General features: G+C 57.9%; 2 protein-coding genes across 6 annotated transcripts in view; both read right to left on the bottom strand.

The window, feature by feature from the left end:
- Positions 1-1,366: 1,366 nt before the first annotated feature.
- APLP1 (amyloid beta precursor like protein 1) lies at positions 1,367-10,425 on the bottom strand. 4 transcript variants are annotated; one of them, XM_070632686.1, is made up of 17 exons: positions 10,172-10,425; positions 9,128-9,271; positions 8,195-8,327; positions 7,871-7,983; positions 7,506-7,639; positions 7,208-7,389; positions 6,618-6,748; positions 6,175-6,249; positions 5,130-5,288; positions 4,923-5,051; positions 3,916-4,015; positions 3,033-3,140; positions 2,751-2,774; positions 2,489-2,559; positions 2,201-2,263; positions 1,926-2,069; positions 1,367-1,810 (listed from the first exon to the last, which is right to left on the bottom strand). In XM_070632686.1, exons 1-17 carry the CDS (start codon positions 10,316-10,318, stop codon positions 1,712-1,714), a joined length of 1,956 nt encoding a protein of 651 aa, XP_070488787.1. In that variant the 5' UTR covers positions 10,319-10,425; the 3' UTR covers positions 1,367-1,711. The 4 variants fall into 4 exon arrangements, with proteins under 4 accessions (XP_070488787.1, XP_070488784.1, XP_070488785.1 ...); XM_070632683.1 differs by having other exon boundaries at positions 2,751-2,777; positions 6,618-6,832; positions 10,172-10,422; XM_070632684.1 differs by having other exon boundaries at positions 6,618-6,832; positions 10,172-10,422.
- Positions 10,426-11,418: 993 nt separating this feature from the next.
- KIRREL2 (kirre like nephrin family adhesion molecule 2) overlaps positions 11,419-16,174 on the bottom strand; it is an 8,131-nt gene continuing 3,375 nt past the window's right edge. Inside the window, exons 8-15 of one of the 2 annotated variants that reach the window (XM_070632680.1) lie at positions 15,905-16,032; positions 15,681-15,813; positions 15,287-15,387; positions 14,905-15,124; positions 14,326-14,430; positions 13,904-14,004; positions 13,512-13,577; positions 11,419-12,389 (exon numbers count right to left, since the gene is read on the bottom strand). In XM_070632680.1, the coding sequence (XP_070488781.1) occupies positions 12,054-12,389; positions 13,512-13,577; positions 13,904-14,004; positions 14,326-14,430; positions 14,905-15,124; positions 15,287-15,387; positions 15,681-15,813; positions 15,905-16,032 (1,190 nt within the window). In that variant the 3' untranslated portion in view covers positions 11,419-12,053. The remainder of the gene's footprint in view (positions 12,390-13,511; positions 13,578-13,903; positions 14,005-14,325; positions 14,431-14,904; positions 15,125-15,286; positions 15,388-15,680; positions 15,814-15,904; positions 16,033-16,174) is intronic. The other variant, XM_070632682.1, reaches the window with a different exon arrangement.

Genomic DNA, 16,174 nt, shown 5'->3' with positions numbered 1-16,174 from the left:
CTCCAATTTGCATCGTGTAGGCATCTTCCTCCTAATACCTCCAGGCCTGTATTTAATATACATGACCTGTATTTACATGTACACATTTTGAAGAGCCACTGTGAGCTCATAGGTCCTTCGGGAGGATTAGAAATAGGTGCTCCCTCCTAAGTCATTCGTCCCAAAATTGCCTGCTGTGCTGACAAAGGAACATGGCACACTACTGCCATCTGCTGGGAAATTGTGGTAAAAGTGCAAATCTATAATGTCTAGGAAGTGAACCATATCACTTGGAATTTTGCAGTGCACAACCTGAACACCATATGGAACAGCCACGAATTATTAGGCAGCAGGTTAGCAAAATGGCCAATTGTATGGGTGCTGGAGCCAGGTTTCCTGGGTTGAATTCCTAGCTCCGACCCTTCCTAGATGGTGACCTTGAGAACATGATGTAACTTCTCTTTGCCTCCATTTCCCAATCTATAAATTAGGATAGTCGTAGTGCCCACTTCACGGAGGAGAAGTAACGATTAAGTGTGCCAATGTATGTAAAGCCCTCGGAGCAGTGCTGGGCACAGAGCGAGCGCCATATGGGTGTTTGCTGCCATACCATTTTAACATTTATCCCACAATTACCTGTGAAGTAACAGGCACAGTTCTAACGTCTCTATTAACCTATAAATATTATCTATATTTATCATATAGATAAAATATAGATATATAATATATAGATAGATATATAATATAGCTATTATAAAATAATATATAATATAGATATTATAAAATAATATCTATAAATATTAACCGTTTTCATCCTCACAACAACCCTCACGGGACAGGTAACAGCTCACGCAGAGTAATAACTCCAACATGTTACAAAATGGGACACGTGAGGGTATAAATTCCAATAGGCACTTGCAAACACCACGTAACCCTCTCTGGAACATGTGACTGAAATTTCCTCGCCCCAGAGGAATTCCTATTGCCTCCCCAAGAAGGGATGAAGACTTGCGAATGAGAAGAGCGGTTCAAGATTACCAGTGTCTCATCGGGCTCTCAGCTTAGGGGGGGATGCTGTGTGTGATTGTGTGTGAGGGCAAGAAGAAGGCCGGGGAAACTCGCCAGCGCCCAGCCTCATCGCAGTCCACCCTGGGACCCAGCAGATAGAGGCCTAGAAGTCGAGGCCCGTTCAGCACCACGGAAAGCTCCTGGCTGGGCGTGAGAGGCTGTCCAAGGTCTCCGGGCCACGCCCCCTCCCACAGGCCCCGCCCAGACTTAAAGATCCCTCCTCCGGTTTAAGGAGGTGGAGGAGGGCCCGGCAAGGATGCACACTAGCGCTGAGAGCTATGATTACACACCGATTTCCCCGACAGAGACGCAGGATGGCTTGGTGGGGAAGAGGACTTTATTGGGATGTTAGTGGGGGACACGTGGGAGGGTGAATTTCAGGGAACAACAGACACTGGGACCAAGCTAGTGGTCACCTTAAGGAACAATAAATTAACGTACAAAATAAATTAAGGTGAAGAGGTCCCAAGCAGGGAGGCAGCTGGGAATACCTGGGGACTTCTTAGGGATGGAATTTGGAATTGGAAAGGAAAAATAATTTCCAGCCCCCTCACAAGGGGAAATGAACTTTTTCAAGACCCCTCCCCCAGGCTGGGAGTTGGGGTTCTGGGGCTCCAGGAAGAGGGAAGGTCTGGGCTCAGCCGAAGGGGTGAAGGGGGCTGGTTCAGGGTCGTTCCTCCAGGAAGCGGTAGGTGGGGTTCTCGTAGCCGTGACGCTGCAGTTCACGCAGCTGCTGCTCCTCCAGGGTCAGCATGGGGTCCACCTGCAAAGGGACAGCGGAGGGATAGTGGGGCATGGGGACCTGACCACAGATCTCACAGCCACTCCAAGCCCAGGATTTGGAACTCCACCCCACTCCACGTCTTTGTGTCTCTCACCTCCACCACTCCGTGGCTAATAGCCCCATAGGGCTTCTTTCTGCGCAACAGCAGCAGGGAGAGCACGATCAGGGAGCCCCCACCCGCTCCCATGATCAGCAGACCGGACACAGCCTCTCGGGACACGCCTGTCCCGGCTGGTGCCTGTGGGGAGAGGAGATGGGGCAGGGGTCACCTTAGAGGCTCACCAGGGCCCTAGGCGGCTTTGGGAGTCACAGCCTAGCCACTGACCTCTGACCTCTCCCCCTAGGTACCCAGAATATTCCTCCTCTTACCAGCTCATCTCTCTGAATCTCCGATGAGTGGAAAGGAAAACCCCTTGGAACAGACACATTCACCTGGGGGAGCAGGAGGTGTCAGTCTGGGCCCCAGCCTCCTCCTCCCCTGGGTCCCAAGAGGGCATCCCCCAGCCCTCTTCTTCCCAGGACCCTGAAGTCCATGTCCTCAGTCCCTTCTTCCCTCAGGCCAAGGAATCCAAACCCTTAGCACCCTCCTCCTTCAGGCCCAGGAGTCCAGCCCCTCTCCCGTCCTCCCTCAGGTGCCCGCAGGTCTGACTAACTTACCTTTCGCTCATACTGCTCCAGGGGAGACATATTCTCTTTCCCAGGGGATGCAGCATCTTGTTCTGTGGACCCTACCCCCCAAGTGCTATCTCATTCCAGAGAGTCCAGAGTGGTGCTACCCTCGCCTGAGGAAGGGGTTAGAGGGGGCACCAGACTCCACCCCAGGAGGTCTGAGATTCCCAACCTGTGGGCCCTTTTTCCATTCCGGGTTCAGGGACTCAATGGGATTTGGTGGCTGGGGTCTACTCTGTGAGATACTCACCTTTTGGAAGGGCCATGGGGGTGTCTGCTGGCAGCCGGGGGAGGCAAGGCAGGTGGAACAATGAAGAGAGGAGGGCATCATCGAAGAAAGGTGGAGAAACACCCTCCCAGGGGCCACAGAAGGAGGACCAAGGATCCTCAGAGGCCTCCCCAACCTTAGACACTCCTTCCCATCCTCTCCCACTCACTGTGGCGACTAAGACACCCCTGACTTTAGGGGATTAGATTGAGGTTGAGGGCCTGTCCCCTAAGTCTGGTGTTACCTATATTTGGGTTAACTCACCATCCTTGGAATCCAGAGGCTGCAGCTCACCCTTGTCCTCACTGCTCCCCGCCGGGGCAGGGGCTTCCAATTCATTGGGCCCCAGGTGTTCAGAGTGGAGGAGTTCCTCTGAGGGGAACATGCAGAAAGGTGGCTGAGGTCGTGAGCACAGGGACCTCACAAAACAAAACTGGGTGAGCAGATGGCACCTAACAGTTGAGTGACTGGGGGCAGCCCGAGTATGATCTGGGGAAGTGGGAGCTAGATGGAGGCAGCCCTGGCAGGGAGGATGGAGGCTGAAGTTTGAAGAGAATGGCCTCCTTAAAGAGTAGGGGAATTCGGGTTAGGTGTGGGACATCCAGTAGGAAGTCACAATAGATCTGGGAGCTGTGGGAGGTCACGCTTTCTGGTACTCATGCTCTTGTGTAGGCCCTCTCCTTGAATCTGGACTGGGTTTGTGACTTGCTTTAACCAATAGAATGTGGACCCAACCCTCAAGAAGACCTGGCAGCTTCCACTTTTGTGGGGATCCTGAACCACCATGTAGGAAGTCCAGCTACTCTGCTGGAGAGACCATGTGAAGGGGTTCCAGAGAAGAGAGACCCCAAGCCTACACGGAGAGGGAGAAAGGCTCTTTTGTGCCAGAGTCCCAGGCCCGAACTGATCGGCTAGCCAAATGTAGCTACGAGCTTGACCACTGGCAAGACCAGCAGGAGAAGCACCCAGCAGAACCCAGACCAGATGGCAGAATCACGAGCAAAGAAGTTGGTTGATTCAAGTCACTAAGTTCTGGGGTTTGTCACATAGGAATAGATAACTGAACTGGCGGGTGGGAGTGAATAGTTGGGGGTCAGGATCTGCTCTTAGAGATCTAGAATGGGAACCAGGGGTCACAGGCACTCACGGATCTGGGGCCGCAGCTCCTGAGCCAGCTGGGGGTTCTGGTCAAGAAGCCCCAGGCTCTGATTCATCCTTTCCTCGATTACTTGAAGGTGGGTCTGCACCTGTGGGGGAGGGAGTATGAAGTATGAAGGGGCAGTATAGGCTAGAGGTGGGGAAACTGAGGCAGGGTGAAGGAGGCAGGTCAATAGCGTCCGAGGACAAGTAGCACATATAATGGACAGGTGGCAGGGCACAAGGGCCAGGAACTGGGCCACCAGAGGAAGGAAACTGGAGGAGGAGAAGCAGAATATAAAAAGAAGAAAAAGACGTATAGAAGACAGGAAGTAAGAGGCTTGAGAAAGGAGGTAAAGTAGAAGGAAAAGGAGCAGTCGCTAGGAAAAGCAGGGCACAGGAGACAAAATAAGTACAGGACACAAGGAACATGGCGTAGAAGAAAGGAAGCGGAGGTAAGTGGGTAGGAGGGGCAGAAAGTAGGGTCTGAAGAATAGAAAGTGAAGTTTGAGGGGGGTCCAGAAAAGGAAGTGGGATTGGAGGGTCATATAGAAATAATGTGGTTCAAGGGTAAGACTTGGAGTTCAAGAACATAGAATGGATTATTCACGGACAGGAAGAGGACGTCCAAGGGACAGGAATTAGGATCTGAAGGCACAGAACAGGGGTTCCAGGGAAAATAAGCAGGGTTAGGGAGAAAGGAGAGCTGAGGGACAGGAACAGTGTTCCAGGCACAGGAGGGGGACTCTGGGGGAGGAAGTAGGGATCCATGGGACAGGAAGTGGCGTCAAGGGACAGGAAGTAGGAATCCAAGGGACAAAAAGGGGTCTACGGTGTGGGGAGGGCAGTGTTCTAAGTTGGGAAGTGGGGGTCCAAGGGACTGGAAAGGGTCCCAAGGGACAGAACGGGGGACTCCAGGAATAGGAAGGAGGTCCGAGGGACAGAAAGGGGGTCTGAGGGCCAAGAGAGGAGTCTGAGGGATAGCAGGGCATTTGGGAGCTGGAAGAATTTGAGCACCTGGAAGCGCATCTGCTGGGCCTTCTCGGGATCCACGGCGGCCACGTGCTGGTAGTGCCGCAGTGTGTGCCTTTGCTCCTTCTGCTCCGCCCGCAGGTAGCGCCGCAGGGCCAGCAGGACGCGCTCTGGCTGTGGGAGGGATGAAGGCTGCTTTCACCCATCCCAGCCCTTTTCACCCTCTGCCCTCTGCCCCCACAGCCCCCACACCTGAGGCAGATCCCCCTGCAGTGCCGCCAGGAAACCTTCCAAGGCAGCCCGGCGCTGGTCGTTGATAAGGGCGATGACCCGGGTGGCGTGGGTCTCCACCAGGCGCTGTCGCTCACCAGACACCTGCTCCTCCAGGGTCTGCAGAATGGACTGGAAGTGCTGGCAACGGGGTGGGCACAAGGTCAGGAGAGACGAAGATGGGTGAAAGCCGGGGTCAAAGGCAGTCTGGAAAGGCAGGCTACAGGGCCAAGTGGTGGTGGGGGAGCAGTGGGCCTAGGTCTGGGCAGAGTCAACCTGGAGGTGGGACTATCACAGGACACTGACCGGAAGGGGTGGGGCTACAGGCCAGGTAGGGTGGGGACAGCACCGGACTTACTGGGAGCCAAGCTGATGGCGTAAAGTGTATTGGGTGGGAACAATCTAGGAACAGAGCTGGCCTGTGTCAAGGTGAAAGAGACCAAGTATTGTAGGAAAGGTAGTGCTGTAGGCCTGGGCAGGGCCAACTGGAGCCAGGCTGTTCCCCAGCGAGTCTGAGAAGGGTGGGAGCAAGGGTCAGGGATTGGGGTCAACCTGAGCGGGGCCACAGTGGGTACGGCTGCACCGAGGTGAGGTTGAGAGGGGGGGACCGAGTCAGGAGGCTGGGCCTGCTGGGGAGGGACTGAGTGAAAGTGAGAGTAGAGGGGCAGGACCAGAGTCAGGGAGCGGGGCCTAACAGGGATGTGACCGCATCAAAGAGAGGCTGAGAGGGACCTGGCTGGGTCTACAGGGGGCCCAGCTTGAGACAACTTCACAGCCAGCCCTCAGAGTAAGGATCAAGTTAAGACAGGGCAAAACATGGCCAATCGGAGGAGGGAAAGAGCAACGTCCAGTCAGACGGAAGCCAAGAGGGGTGGAGCCAGATGTAGGGAGGTGGGGCCAGGAGAGGCCTATATAAGTAGGAAGGAGTGGAAATGGATGAGGCGGGACAAGGTCTGAGTCAGGCTGAGCCCAGGTGTGCCCCAGCTCCTCGACAGGCATGAGTTGGACCCGCTGGAGGTTGTCCTACCTCGTTCAGGGCCTGTCTGTCGGCTTTAGGCAGGTTCTTGGACTGGTTGTCCGCCATGGCCCATTCACGCATCACCTGGGGGTAAGGGGGGCTTCAGTGTCCTAGAATCCACCTTGATCCACTCACTGAGTCTCTGAATCCCTCTTCAAGACTTTGGAGGCTCCAGATCCCTTTAGTCCCACAGGCTCTTGGGTTCCCAAGAGGGAAGACTCAGGAGGAATTTAAAGTGGAAGAATACTGTGGACCAGAGTTCCCATAGCATTTGGTAGCATCTCAGTGGGATTCTACATGGGTCAAGGTCGTCTTAGGGGTGGTGGTGAGGGCTAGGTGTTGATGGGGGCCTGGCAAGCCCTTGGAGGTTGTCTCAATGTATCTCTGAGGAGTTTCCTGGTATTTAGGGAGCTCCATGTGGTAGGGGATCCTAGGGCCCCCGGTAGCATCACCTCATTAATCTGGCGCATCCTACGCTCCTCCAGGTCCATTTTAGCCCGCAGGAAGCCCTCATGCTCGCTGATCTCTCCAGGCATGCCAAAGTACACGTCCACACCGTCTGTGGGCCTTGGGGTGGGAGTCACTGCGAGCCCGGGAATCGGAGTCAGACTGAAGCTCATCTCCAGGTCACTTTTCCTACCTTGAGAACTACATTTCCTAGAGCACACTGGAGACCATCATGGGTCCATTTTAGCCATAGCTGCTATCTGACATCATGGGAGATGTAGTTGTGGACTGGGCCTGTTCTTACAAATCTTAGGAATCCATTACACCATCCTCTAAGCTTTCCCAAAATAATCCTCAAGACCTACCAAACGGTTCCTCCACTTTCAGGTACCCCCAAGCCACTCTCACTCTTTGCATTCTTCACAGGCCAGCCCTTCCACCTCTACGTTATCCAAAGCTATTCCCATCCCTTCCATTCCCCCCATTTGGGCCTCAGCCCCACAGACCCCTCCCAAAGATGCCCCTCCACCAAGGCTCCCTCAAATCATTCTCCCTCCAGGGTGGAGGGGGCCTCGGGATTCAGAGACTGCCCCACCTTTGCTGACCCCTGCAGGGGTATGGGAGCTTGAGGGTGGGGCTTTTTCTTCCTCTTCCTCTTCAGCCCGTGGGGGCTCCACGAAGTAGTCATCTACCGGCTGTAGAAAGGATTCCTCCTCTTCCTCGTCCTCAACCCCCTCTACTCTGCTCCCCGGGGGCCAGGACCGGGTGGAGGGGTCACTAGGGAGCAGGGAAAGACCCGATGCAGTAAGAACCTGGGCCCAGGCCCCCAGGCTTCCATCTCCTGCCTCGGGAGCCTTGGGATGGGTGGGCATGGAGGATTCCCTCCCACTCACCCAACTGCTGTCCCGGACGGGTTGGGGGTCACCGGAGGGGGGCAGCACACATACTCCACACCTCGGAACCGATCCGTGCCACAGGGCAAAAGCATACCCGAGCCATGCAGGATGAGGCCCTGGGAACTGCAGGCCTGTGGGAAGAGTGGGCCCAGTTGCCAGGATTGTGACGTAGGAGAGGGTGGAGGGGGGCCTGGATGCCTGGGTCTTGGGGGCTGATGGGGTTGGGAGCCTAGATTCCTGGTTCTGTCTCTGTGGGAAGAGGGGGTTGGAGGCCCAGACTCTTGGGTTCTGGAGGAGCAGGGTGTTAGGGGACCTGACTTTCGGGTTCTGGGGAGTGCAGATGGATGGGCCAGGGTCCTCACCTCCTGTGCCTCCTGGTGTCTCCGGGTTGAACTCTCACACTGATCCATGCGCTCCTGGTGCAAGAACCGGCAGCCTTCGGGCACCAGCAGGGCCTCGCTCACAAATTCACCGGCTGGGGAATGGGGGACACCAGAGTGAGAGACCCTCCCACAGCCACTGGCCCCACCCTCCTCGGAATCTAGATAGTTTTATCCTCGGAGGCTTCTCTGCCCCAGTCCAGACCCAGGCATCCGGCTCCCTAATGTGGACCCAAGACTGGGGCCCAGAAACCTGACCCTTGGAGACCCCCGACCTCCATTCCCCTCCCCTAGCCTGTGACTCACGCAGGCAGTGGAAAGGCACAACCTGGTGGTGGGGGTGGGCACAGCGGCCACCCCGGGCACCCCCACACCAGCGCTCCATGGGAATGGCCTGTGTCGCCTGTTCCACACGTGCAATCTGCAGCTCCGGGTACATCTGCGGGGACCGGTTGGGGGCGATCAACCCATTGCCAGCCGCGCCTCTCCACTGGCCATGTCCCTTTTCAAAGCTCAGAAGGACCTCTCCGCCCCAGGTCCTGCTTCTCCACAGAATCTGTCTTAGATATCTAAGCGCCTGCCTGCCTATTGGCCACGCCCCCTAGTAGCTCTCTCTTAAAAGCCCCGCTAACCTTAGGCCCCGCCCCTTTGCCTGTCCAGTTTTGTTACAAAGGTCCCTCCTCTAAGCACACCTCTCTTTTTGTCACCTCTGCTCCCTTCCCCAATCAGGATCATCTCCCCATAGGTTCCGCCCTCCCTTAAGCCTCGCCTCTTTCTCAGTCTGGCTTCTCAGTAACCGTCCCTTCTCTGTGTACTAGACTTGCCTTTCTATAGCCACGCCTCCTCGCTATCCACTCTCATTGGACTCCGCCCCTTTCCCTATCTTGCTGGTCCATAGGTTTTTTTTGTCTTAGCCCTGCCTTTCCTTTAGCCACGCCCACTTAACCCTACTCTTTAAGGACCCTACCACTAGACTCCGTCTCTTCACAGGATGGATATATTCTTCAGCTGGTCTTTGCACAGTTCTCCACCTTTCCTGACCTGGTTTCTCAAAAACAGGTCCTGCCCTATCCTCACCTCGCCTCTTTGTTGGCCACGCCTCCTAGCTTCCCCTCTCTTCTTAGATCCCTCAGCCAGTTGAACCACGTCTTTTGCATATCTAGCTTTTTATGGGCGACCCCACCCCATCTTGGACCCGCTTTGCCGCCGACCACGCCCCTCCCAGTAGGTCCAGCCCACCTGTCTGCAGTACTCCAGCACGCGTTGTGGGTCCCGGAGACAGCGTCGCGAGCGCTGTGGGTCTGGTTCCCAGCGGCCGGTGCGCAGGTCCCGGTGAAGGGTTAGGCGCCCGCATAGTCCAGCCACCTGGGCCGACCCCGGGGCCTGGGGTGAAGGCGGAGGGGGTCAGTGAGGGCTCAGGGGACGCTGGCACGTGGGTTACCCGGTCCTTTGCTCCCTAGGACTCAGATGTTCAGACCCCCAGCAGCAGCCTCCTCCACCAAGCACTGCACACTCGGCTCCGTAGAGGGACCGTTCCCCGGGAAACAGCTCCCACAGGGCGGGGGCGCCCCAGCTCTCCTGTTGCTATGGCGACCCGGGTCCCCCTGGATTCTCGCGGCCTGGTTGCCATGGAGACAGGCTCCGCCCCCACCCCCGACGCAGCGGCGCTGGAGCCCGAAGGGGTTAAACCCGAATCGCGGGGGAGGCGGCCAGAACCCAGGCGTTCTGGCCCCTCCTCCCTCCATCCCCAGCTCAGGCTCCCATTCTCGGGTGCAAAGACGACAAGGCCGGGCTTCAGGGCCCTGCAGGCCTGGACACCAGTCCTTGAGGGCTGGAGAGCTACATCCTGGGTCAGGGGGCGGTGGCTGGAGGCCTTGACTCCTGGGTTCTGGGAGGCTGTGGGGGCCCTCAGTGGGTGCAGAGAATGCAAGGTGTCCGGATTCTTGGATCCAGGTGCCTTCCTGCCTGATGGGTCCTATGTTCAGGCGGGAAGGGGTTGGGCTGAGTCACGTAGGTCGAGACGGTGGTCTGAGGGGGCTGGACTTCTGGGACCAGGGGCTCTGGAAAAGCCAGTCCCTTTGCTGAGGACGGGAGGGGGCTGAGATGGCAGATGATGGGGGAGCTGGGGCCTGGGTTCGTGAATGCCTAGTGCCGTTAGGGGCGCCTTGGGGCCAGCCACCTGGCTGCAAAGACTGCGGTTTCTGCCCTGGATATGTCCGCGTCGGGGTCCAGAGGCCCGGTCCCGCCCCTTCCCCCATCCCCCAGGACCCGGCCGGGGCTCACCTCGGCCGCGCCGGGGCTCCCACCGGCCAGGCTCCCGACGGCGAGCTGCGCGCGCAGAAGCAGCAGCGATAGTGGCAGCAACAGCGGCAGCGGCGGCGGACCCCGGCGGCGGCCCAGACCGCGCGTGGCGGGGCTCGCGGGCCCCATGTCCCGGCCCTCGCGCCCTCACGTCCCTGCACTCCCGCCCGGCCCAGCCCGGCCCCAGCGGTGACAGGAGCTCCCGGCTCCACCGCCGCCGCCTCCTCCTCCCGCCGCCCCCGGGCTGCGCCGGCGCCGCCAGCCCCGCCCCGCGCCGGCCCCGCCTTCCCGGCCAGGACAATAGAGTGGCAGCTCTGCGCAGAGTGGAGCGCTGTGGGACCTGGGGGGAGCCCGCGCCAGGTCCCCGCCCCGAGATGCCAGGCGGCCCGGCCCAAGTCCAGGGCCCAGCCAGCCAGGAGTCCAGGCCATGGGCCCCACCGTGGTGGATTTTGAGTCCTCCCTCCGGACCCTCACCCCCAGCTTTCTTCTCCCTTGGACCCAGACACTCACAAATCACCTTCCTCCTCTTCCAGGCACGCCAGCATTGGAGACGGCACTCCTCCCCCCCCCCCGCCCCCCCCCCCCCCCGCCCCCATTCCTCCTCAGGAATTCAGGCCTCCCAAATTTCTCTAATCAGGAACACATCAATTGAGACCCAGTCCCTTTCTCCCTCAGATCCAGAAGTCTGGGCCCCAGGCATCTTCTCTCTCGGGATCAGAGACCTCCCTAAGACCCGGGAGTCCAGGCCTTCTGCTCTGCTTCCCAGAGGTCCCAGGTGTCTGGACCTTTAATTCCTAGCTCAAGGATCCACTCACCAAAGCCCCCAGGCCCTTTCTTTAAGGATGACCAGAGTCGGGTACCCAGCACCTCAGGGCAAGGGCCAGGACCCCATCCTTGCTCGAAGGACCAGGACGTTTGTATTTTCCCATCCCTGGCCTCTTCCTCCCCGCCTCCCCTTCAGGGCTCACTGCCTTGTCTCCTCAAATGATAGTATTGAATTCTGTCTTACCCAAGCCAACCGGGGCAGCCCCGTCAGGTGTGTGAATCTTTGTGTAGCTGTGGAATAAAAGAGCCTGGAGTGCTAAATGGGTAGCAAGGAGCTGGGAGGAGTTCACAGATTTGCTCCGCTAGCCACTTCAGAGCCTAGGGTGTAGGAAGGGCCTTGGGGCAGGTCGGATGGACCGCTTCCTTGATGGAGGGTAATAACACCAGGAGAACCCTAAGACACATTCACTTCTCGACTTTTTTTTTATTAAACATAAATATTCTCATCCCCAGATTCCCCTCCCCCACCTCCAGGGACAGTTCTCGCCCTATCCTCACTCCTTTTCTTCCAGGTCCACTTCTTCTTCTTTAAGGAAGATGGAAGGAATCAAGATGGTGGCCATCTTGGGTTCCCAGGGAGTGAAGGGCCATCTTGGCAGCACTTCCACTGGCGAAGCAAAGTGCCCTTCAGCACATGGCCTGGCCTGGCTACCATCTTAATCTGCTCTATGTTACCTTTCTTCTCAATGCAGGTAGTCATCTTGAAATACCTTCTTTCAGTGTCTGGAAACAACTTCCATCCCTGCCCCTAACTCCCATCACCCCCTGTCTCCATCCCTCTCAAAGGGCCCATCTGCCATCTTGAATCTCTTTCCCACGCAGGGAGAGGTGGGCATAGTGGCCATCTTGCTCCCACTTGGGACGTTCCCTTTGGCTGAGCTGACTGTACATCAATGACCCAGACAACTGTAGCAATCTTTCCCTCCTCTCAATGTTCAATTTTGGAGGAGTAAGTTCGCCAACTTGTTCTGGTTCTTAGAAATCAGGACAAACCATTATGGCAAGTTGAAGACCCTAGGACTCTTCAGCTGGAGAGATGTCACACATGAGTCTGGAGACGTGGGTGGCCGGGTGTGGGGAAGGCAGCATATGGGAAGGGGGGAGTCCCGGGGGCTAGATCTGGGGGTCCAAAGGATGTGGGCTTGATGTAGCTGGTGAAAGCTCGTGGATGGGGTGTGGTGAGATAACCTGCCCTGGCTCTATACAGTCTGCAGGGAGGGACCACGCCCAGGTGCGGGTTGAAGTCATAGAAGGTAGGGGTCCCTGGAGGTCCAAGGGGAGAGGGGGGTGGCAGGAAGAGGCCTCCTCCAGGGGCTTCACCAAGGCTCAGGCTCACACTGACTCCTCGGACCTTGTAGTAACCGTTGGTTGGGTCCTGAGGGGACAAACGGGACTAGGTAAGCTATGTGAGGGTATGTGGATGAGGGTCACTGATGGAGGAACACACTGAGATAGAGCCAGACTGACAGACGGACAAGAGACAGAAGCAGAAGCAGACAGAGACCCAGAGACAGAGAGACAGACAAATAGATTGATAGAAAGACAAAGTAAGACAGAAAAATAGTGACAAGAGACAAAGGGACAGAAGAAGATGGGCAGAGGAAGGTGAAGAGAGAGGGACATAGGCCTGCTGAGGGCTGGCGGTGTGGAAGGAGATGAGAGGGAACAAGAGAGGGACCAAGACATTCATTCATGCATCTGCCCTACAGTCAGGCCCTGCGCTGTGCTGGGACATCTACCACTAGAAGAGACCTGGCCCTGTCCTCAGGGAGATCCCAGGCCAAATGGGAAATGACAAATCACCAGACAGAGCCCAGAGGGGTCAGGGCTGTGAGGGGGGAAGTAGAGGCAGAGTGTCTGGGGCTGCGATGGTGGAAACACAGGAAGAGTGATAGGGCTTGATGGGGAAGCCCAGGTCAGAGTGGTCCTGGCTGTGAAGGATCCAGGCTGTGAGGAGGGAAGCACAGGCTTTCTAGAACAAGAAATGTCTGAGCTGAGACCGGAGGAATGAAGGGGAGAATCAGGTAGGGATGGGAAGGAAGGTGGGAATGTTTCAGGCCAAGAGGATAGCATGTGCTAGGGACAGAGGAGAGAGAGAAGTGCTCTGGACTGGAGCCTGGGGTCAGTGGGGCTGTCCTGAGATGGGACCCCAAAGGTGCGGCAGGTGTGGGGAGATGTAAGGCCAGTGTGGGACCTTGTAGGTGCAAGGGGCCTGGGGGAGGCACACAGGAGGCCTGAAACATGGCTGTGATGGGGAAAGCACAGGCAGAGTGAACCCTGATCTGGGGCCCAAGATAGAGGCCAAGGCTGGGACAGCTATGTGGGCACAGTCAGCAGACATGCAAACTGAGGCTGTGGAGGTAGGTGAGATGGAGGGGGGGCAGGGGAGGGGGGCAAGGCCCCGGTTCTGGGGACAACAGAACAAGAAAGGAGGGGACAGAAGCAGGGAGAGAGTTGGAGACCCAGTGAAGGGAGTCCTTCCCCTCGCAATGCTCACCTTGCTCTCCAGAGTTCCCTCCTCGTCCAGAACCAGGTCACTGTGGTCCGTGTGCACGATGGGGCCCTGGAGGAGAGTGCTTAGTGAGAGGGAGTGGTCAGAGGATCCTCCTGCCCCAGTGACAGACCCAAGGACCCTCAGCTGGACAGGGGAGGCCAGGCAGGAGGGACCAAGAGCACCAGGGAGCTGGGGTCTGGATTGAGGACAACAAAGGGCCCCGGGGACATATTGTGTCTAGGGAGTAATTGGTCAGGGGCATATTTGGACTTGGGGGACATTTGTGTCTGGAGTCACTGCTGGGACTAGGGCCCTATTTGAGTTTGGGGGTCTATTTGGGTCTGGGTTACTATTTGGGTTTAGAGGCATAGTTCAGTCTGTTCCTGGCATCCTACCCGGTCCCCGCCGCTGCCTGTCTCCTCCTCGGCGCCCCTCGAACTGGAGCCATCGCTGCTGCCTGGGATTCGCACCAGGTTCTTTTGCTTGGAGAAAGAGGCTGAGGCCAGAGACAGTGGGGTGGCAGAGGTAAGCAAAGGGGCAGGGTTATAGTTTGGGGAGATCAACGAGCAGGAAGAGAGAGGACTGGGGCGGATAAGATTGGGAAGCTGGGAAGATGAGAACTCTGGTCTGGGAAGGCAAGGAGCATGACCCTGAGGAGATGGAGTTAACACTTAAGGGAGGAACCAGGCCTGAAGGTGAGCCAAGGCCCGTGAGGGGCCAGAGAGGTGGGACTGGGGCCAGGTCCCAAGGCCCAGCCAGTCAGTGGGCAGGTGAGTGTGTGCCAGGGGAGGCGCTGGGGCGGGGCTTGGGAGCTGACCCTTGCCGTGGCGCCAGCAGCAGAGGGCCACCCCAGTGATGACCATAAGGAGAGTCAAGGCTGCAGCAGCCACTCCAGCGACGATCTGCACAGTGGGCAGCAAGTCTGCAGGGAGAAGAGGGGGTGTCCCGAGGAGGGTGAGCAGAAGACTGAGGAGGAACTGGGGGACAGGGGCTCAGGGCGTCGCTTGGGGCTCTCTGGGTTCAGAAGGTCTCCAAGTTTGGGAATTTCCAAGGTTTGGAGTCCTCTAGCTTGGGGTCCTTGGATTTAAGGGCTCATGAATTTGGGGTCCCACAAGTTTAAACTCCATGGCATTAAGGAGTCTTTGAGTTTATAGGGGTTATTTGGAGGTTCCAGTTTTTGGGAGGCCTAAGTGTGAGGGGTCTCTCAGTTTAGGATTCCGTATTTGAGGTAATTTATTGTTTTTTTTGGGGGGGGTCTCAGGATTCAAGAGACTCATAGTTTTGAGGTTCGCAAGGTTTGGGACGTCTCTGCATTTGGGGGTCATCGGTCTGGGGATTGCAGAGCTTTTGCGGTTTGGGACCCTCAGATTTAGGGTCCTCAGGCCCAGGGTCTCACCTCGACGGCCCAGGCTGACCCGGGTGCCTCCCTCGCCCAACCGGTTCCGGGCACTGCAGTTGAAACCCCGGCTAAAGTCGGACTCCTGGGTTCCAGAAATGTGTAGCACAGAGATCAGACCCGGACCTTGTCCCCCGCGGCCTTCCGGAGCTGGGAACGTCTCCACCAGGAACCGACCCCTCGACCCCGCTGCCAGGAAGCCCTCATCCCAAGACCAGACCTGGGGGCACAAAAGAGGGAGGTCACTGAGGAGCCTGGGGAGGCGGGTAGAGGGCGGGCAGGGTGTCGGGAAGTCAGAGGTAGTCATGGCAGTTTTAGGGGTCCGGCTGGGAGGTCAGGGATCACGGCTGGGTGGGTCATGATTGCAGGGACATTTCCTTACCACGGCCTCTGGGGCGGGGGACGCGAAGACTAGACACTGGAGGCGGGCGGGGCCCCTCAGGGAGGCGGGAGCAGACTGCAGGGCGGTCACTATCGGGGGAGCTGGTTTGGAGATTGTGGACCAATCAGATGAGAGACCCCGCCTCCCCAAGGCGCGTCCTCAATGGGGCGGGTCAGACCTGGGGCATCCTCCAGGAGCCACAGCCAACCAGGCCACGCCCCTCAACTAACTCTGAACCCCTGGGAGACTCATTCACCAGGGCCCGCCCCTACCCAGGCCCCGCCCCCACAAAGCTCCTCCTCCAGAGGCCACGCCCATCCCGTTAGCCCCACCCACTCTGCCCGCTCGGCGTCCCAGGACCTGCCCCGGCCTCTGGAAGGCGCCGCTTTCTCACCATTCACAGTCAGCCTAGCCTCAGCAGCGCCACCCCCCCGGCCCGAGAGCCCCGGCTCAGCCCTGCACACGTAGTCGCCTGCATCCTCGGGCCCCACTGACGGAAGACGCAGCGTGGGCCCGAAGCCCAGCACCTGGGATAGGGAAGGGGCATCAGGGGCAGGACCTTGGGAGGAAGGCCCGTCCACCGCCAGCCACCGCCACAAGCCGCAGATCGGGCCTCACCTGCGTGCCCCCGCGGCGGGTCCAGGTTACCCGTGGGAGCGGGTTCCCGCGCCAGGCACAGCTGAAGGAGGCGTCTTCCCCCGCGTCTACCGACAGAGGCTCTGGCTTGGCCTGCAGAATTGGCCCGACTGGAGGAGAGTAGGAGTCACATGACCGGGGACGGATGCAACTTCTGACTCGGGATCAGCCACTCAGAAACGACGCCCTCAAGGGCCCCAGTATAGACCCTCTGTCCACGACTACTCTGCTCACTCGCCCAGCCCCGCCCTC

This window comes from Equus przewalskii, chromosome 9 (assembly GCF_037783145.1).
Source record: "Equus przewalskii isolate Varuska chromosome 9, EquPr2, whole genome shotgun sequence".
In the NCBI taxonomy this organism is placed as follows: Eukaryota; Metazoa; Chordata; class Mammalia; order Perissodactyla; family Equidae; genus Equus; species Equus przewalskii.
Note: the sequence above shows the minus strand (reverse complement) of the source record. Positions and strands in the feature narration are given on the sequence as shown.

What these genes read in the sequence shown, in the direction of transcription:
- APLP1 (XM_070632683.1), bottom strand. Translation starts at nt 10,318, where the DNA reads ATGGGGCCCGCGAGCCCCGCCACGCGCGGTCTGGGCCGCCGCCGGGGT. An exon ending in GACACCAGGAGGCACAGGAG is followed by an intron (nt 7,640 to 7,870) that starts GTGAGGACCCTG and finishes CTCTTCCCACAG; the next exon opens with GCCTGCAGTTCCCAGGGCCT. An exon ending in GGAGCTGCGGCCCCAGATCC is followed by an intron (nt 3,141 to 3,915) that starts GTGAGTGCCTGT and finishes TGTTCCCCTCAG; the next exon opens with AGGAACTCCTCCACTCTGAA.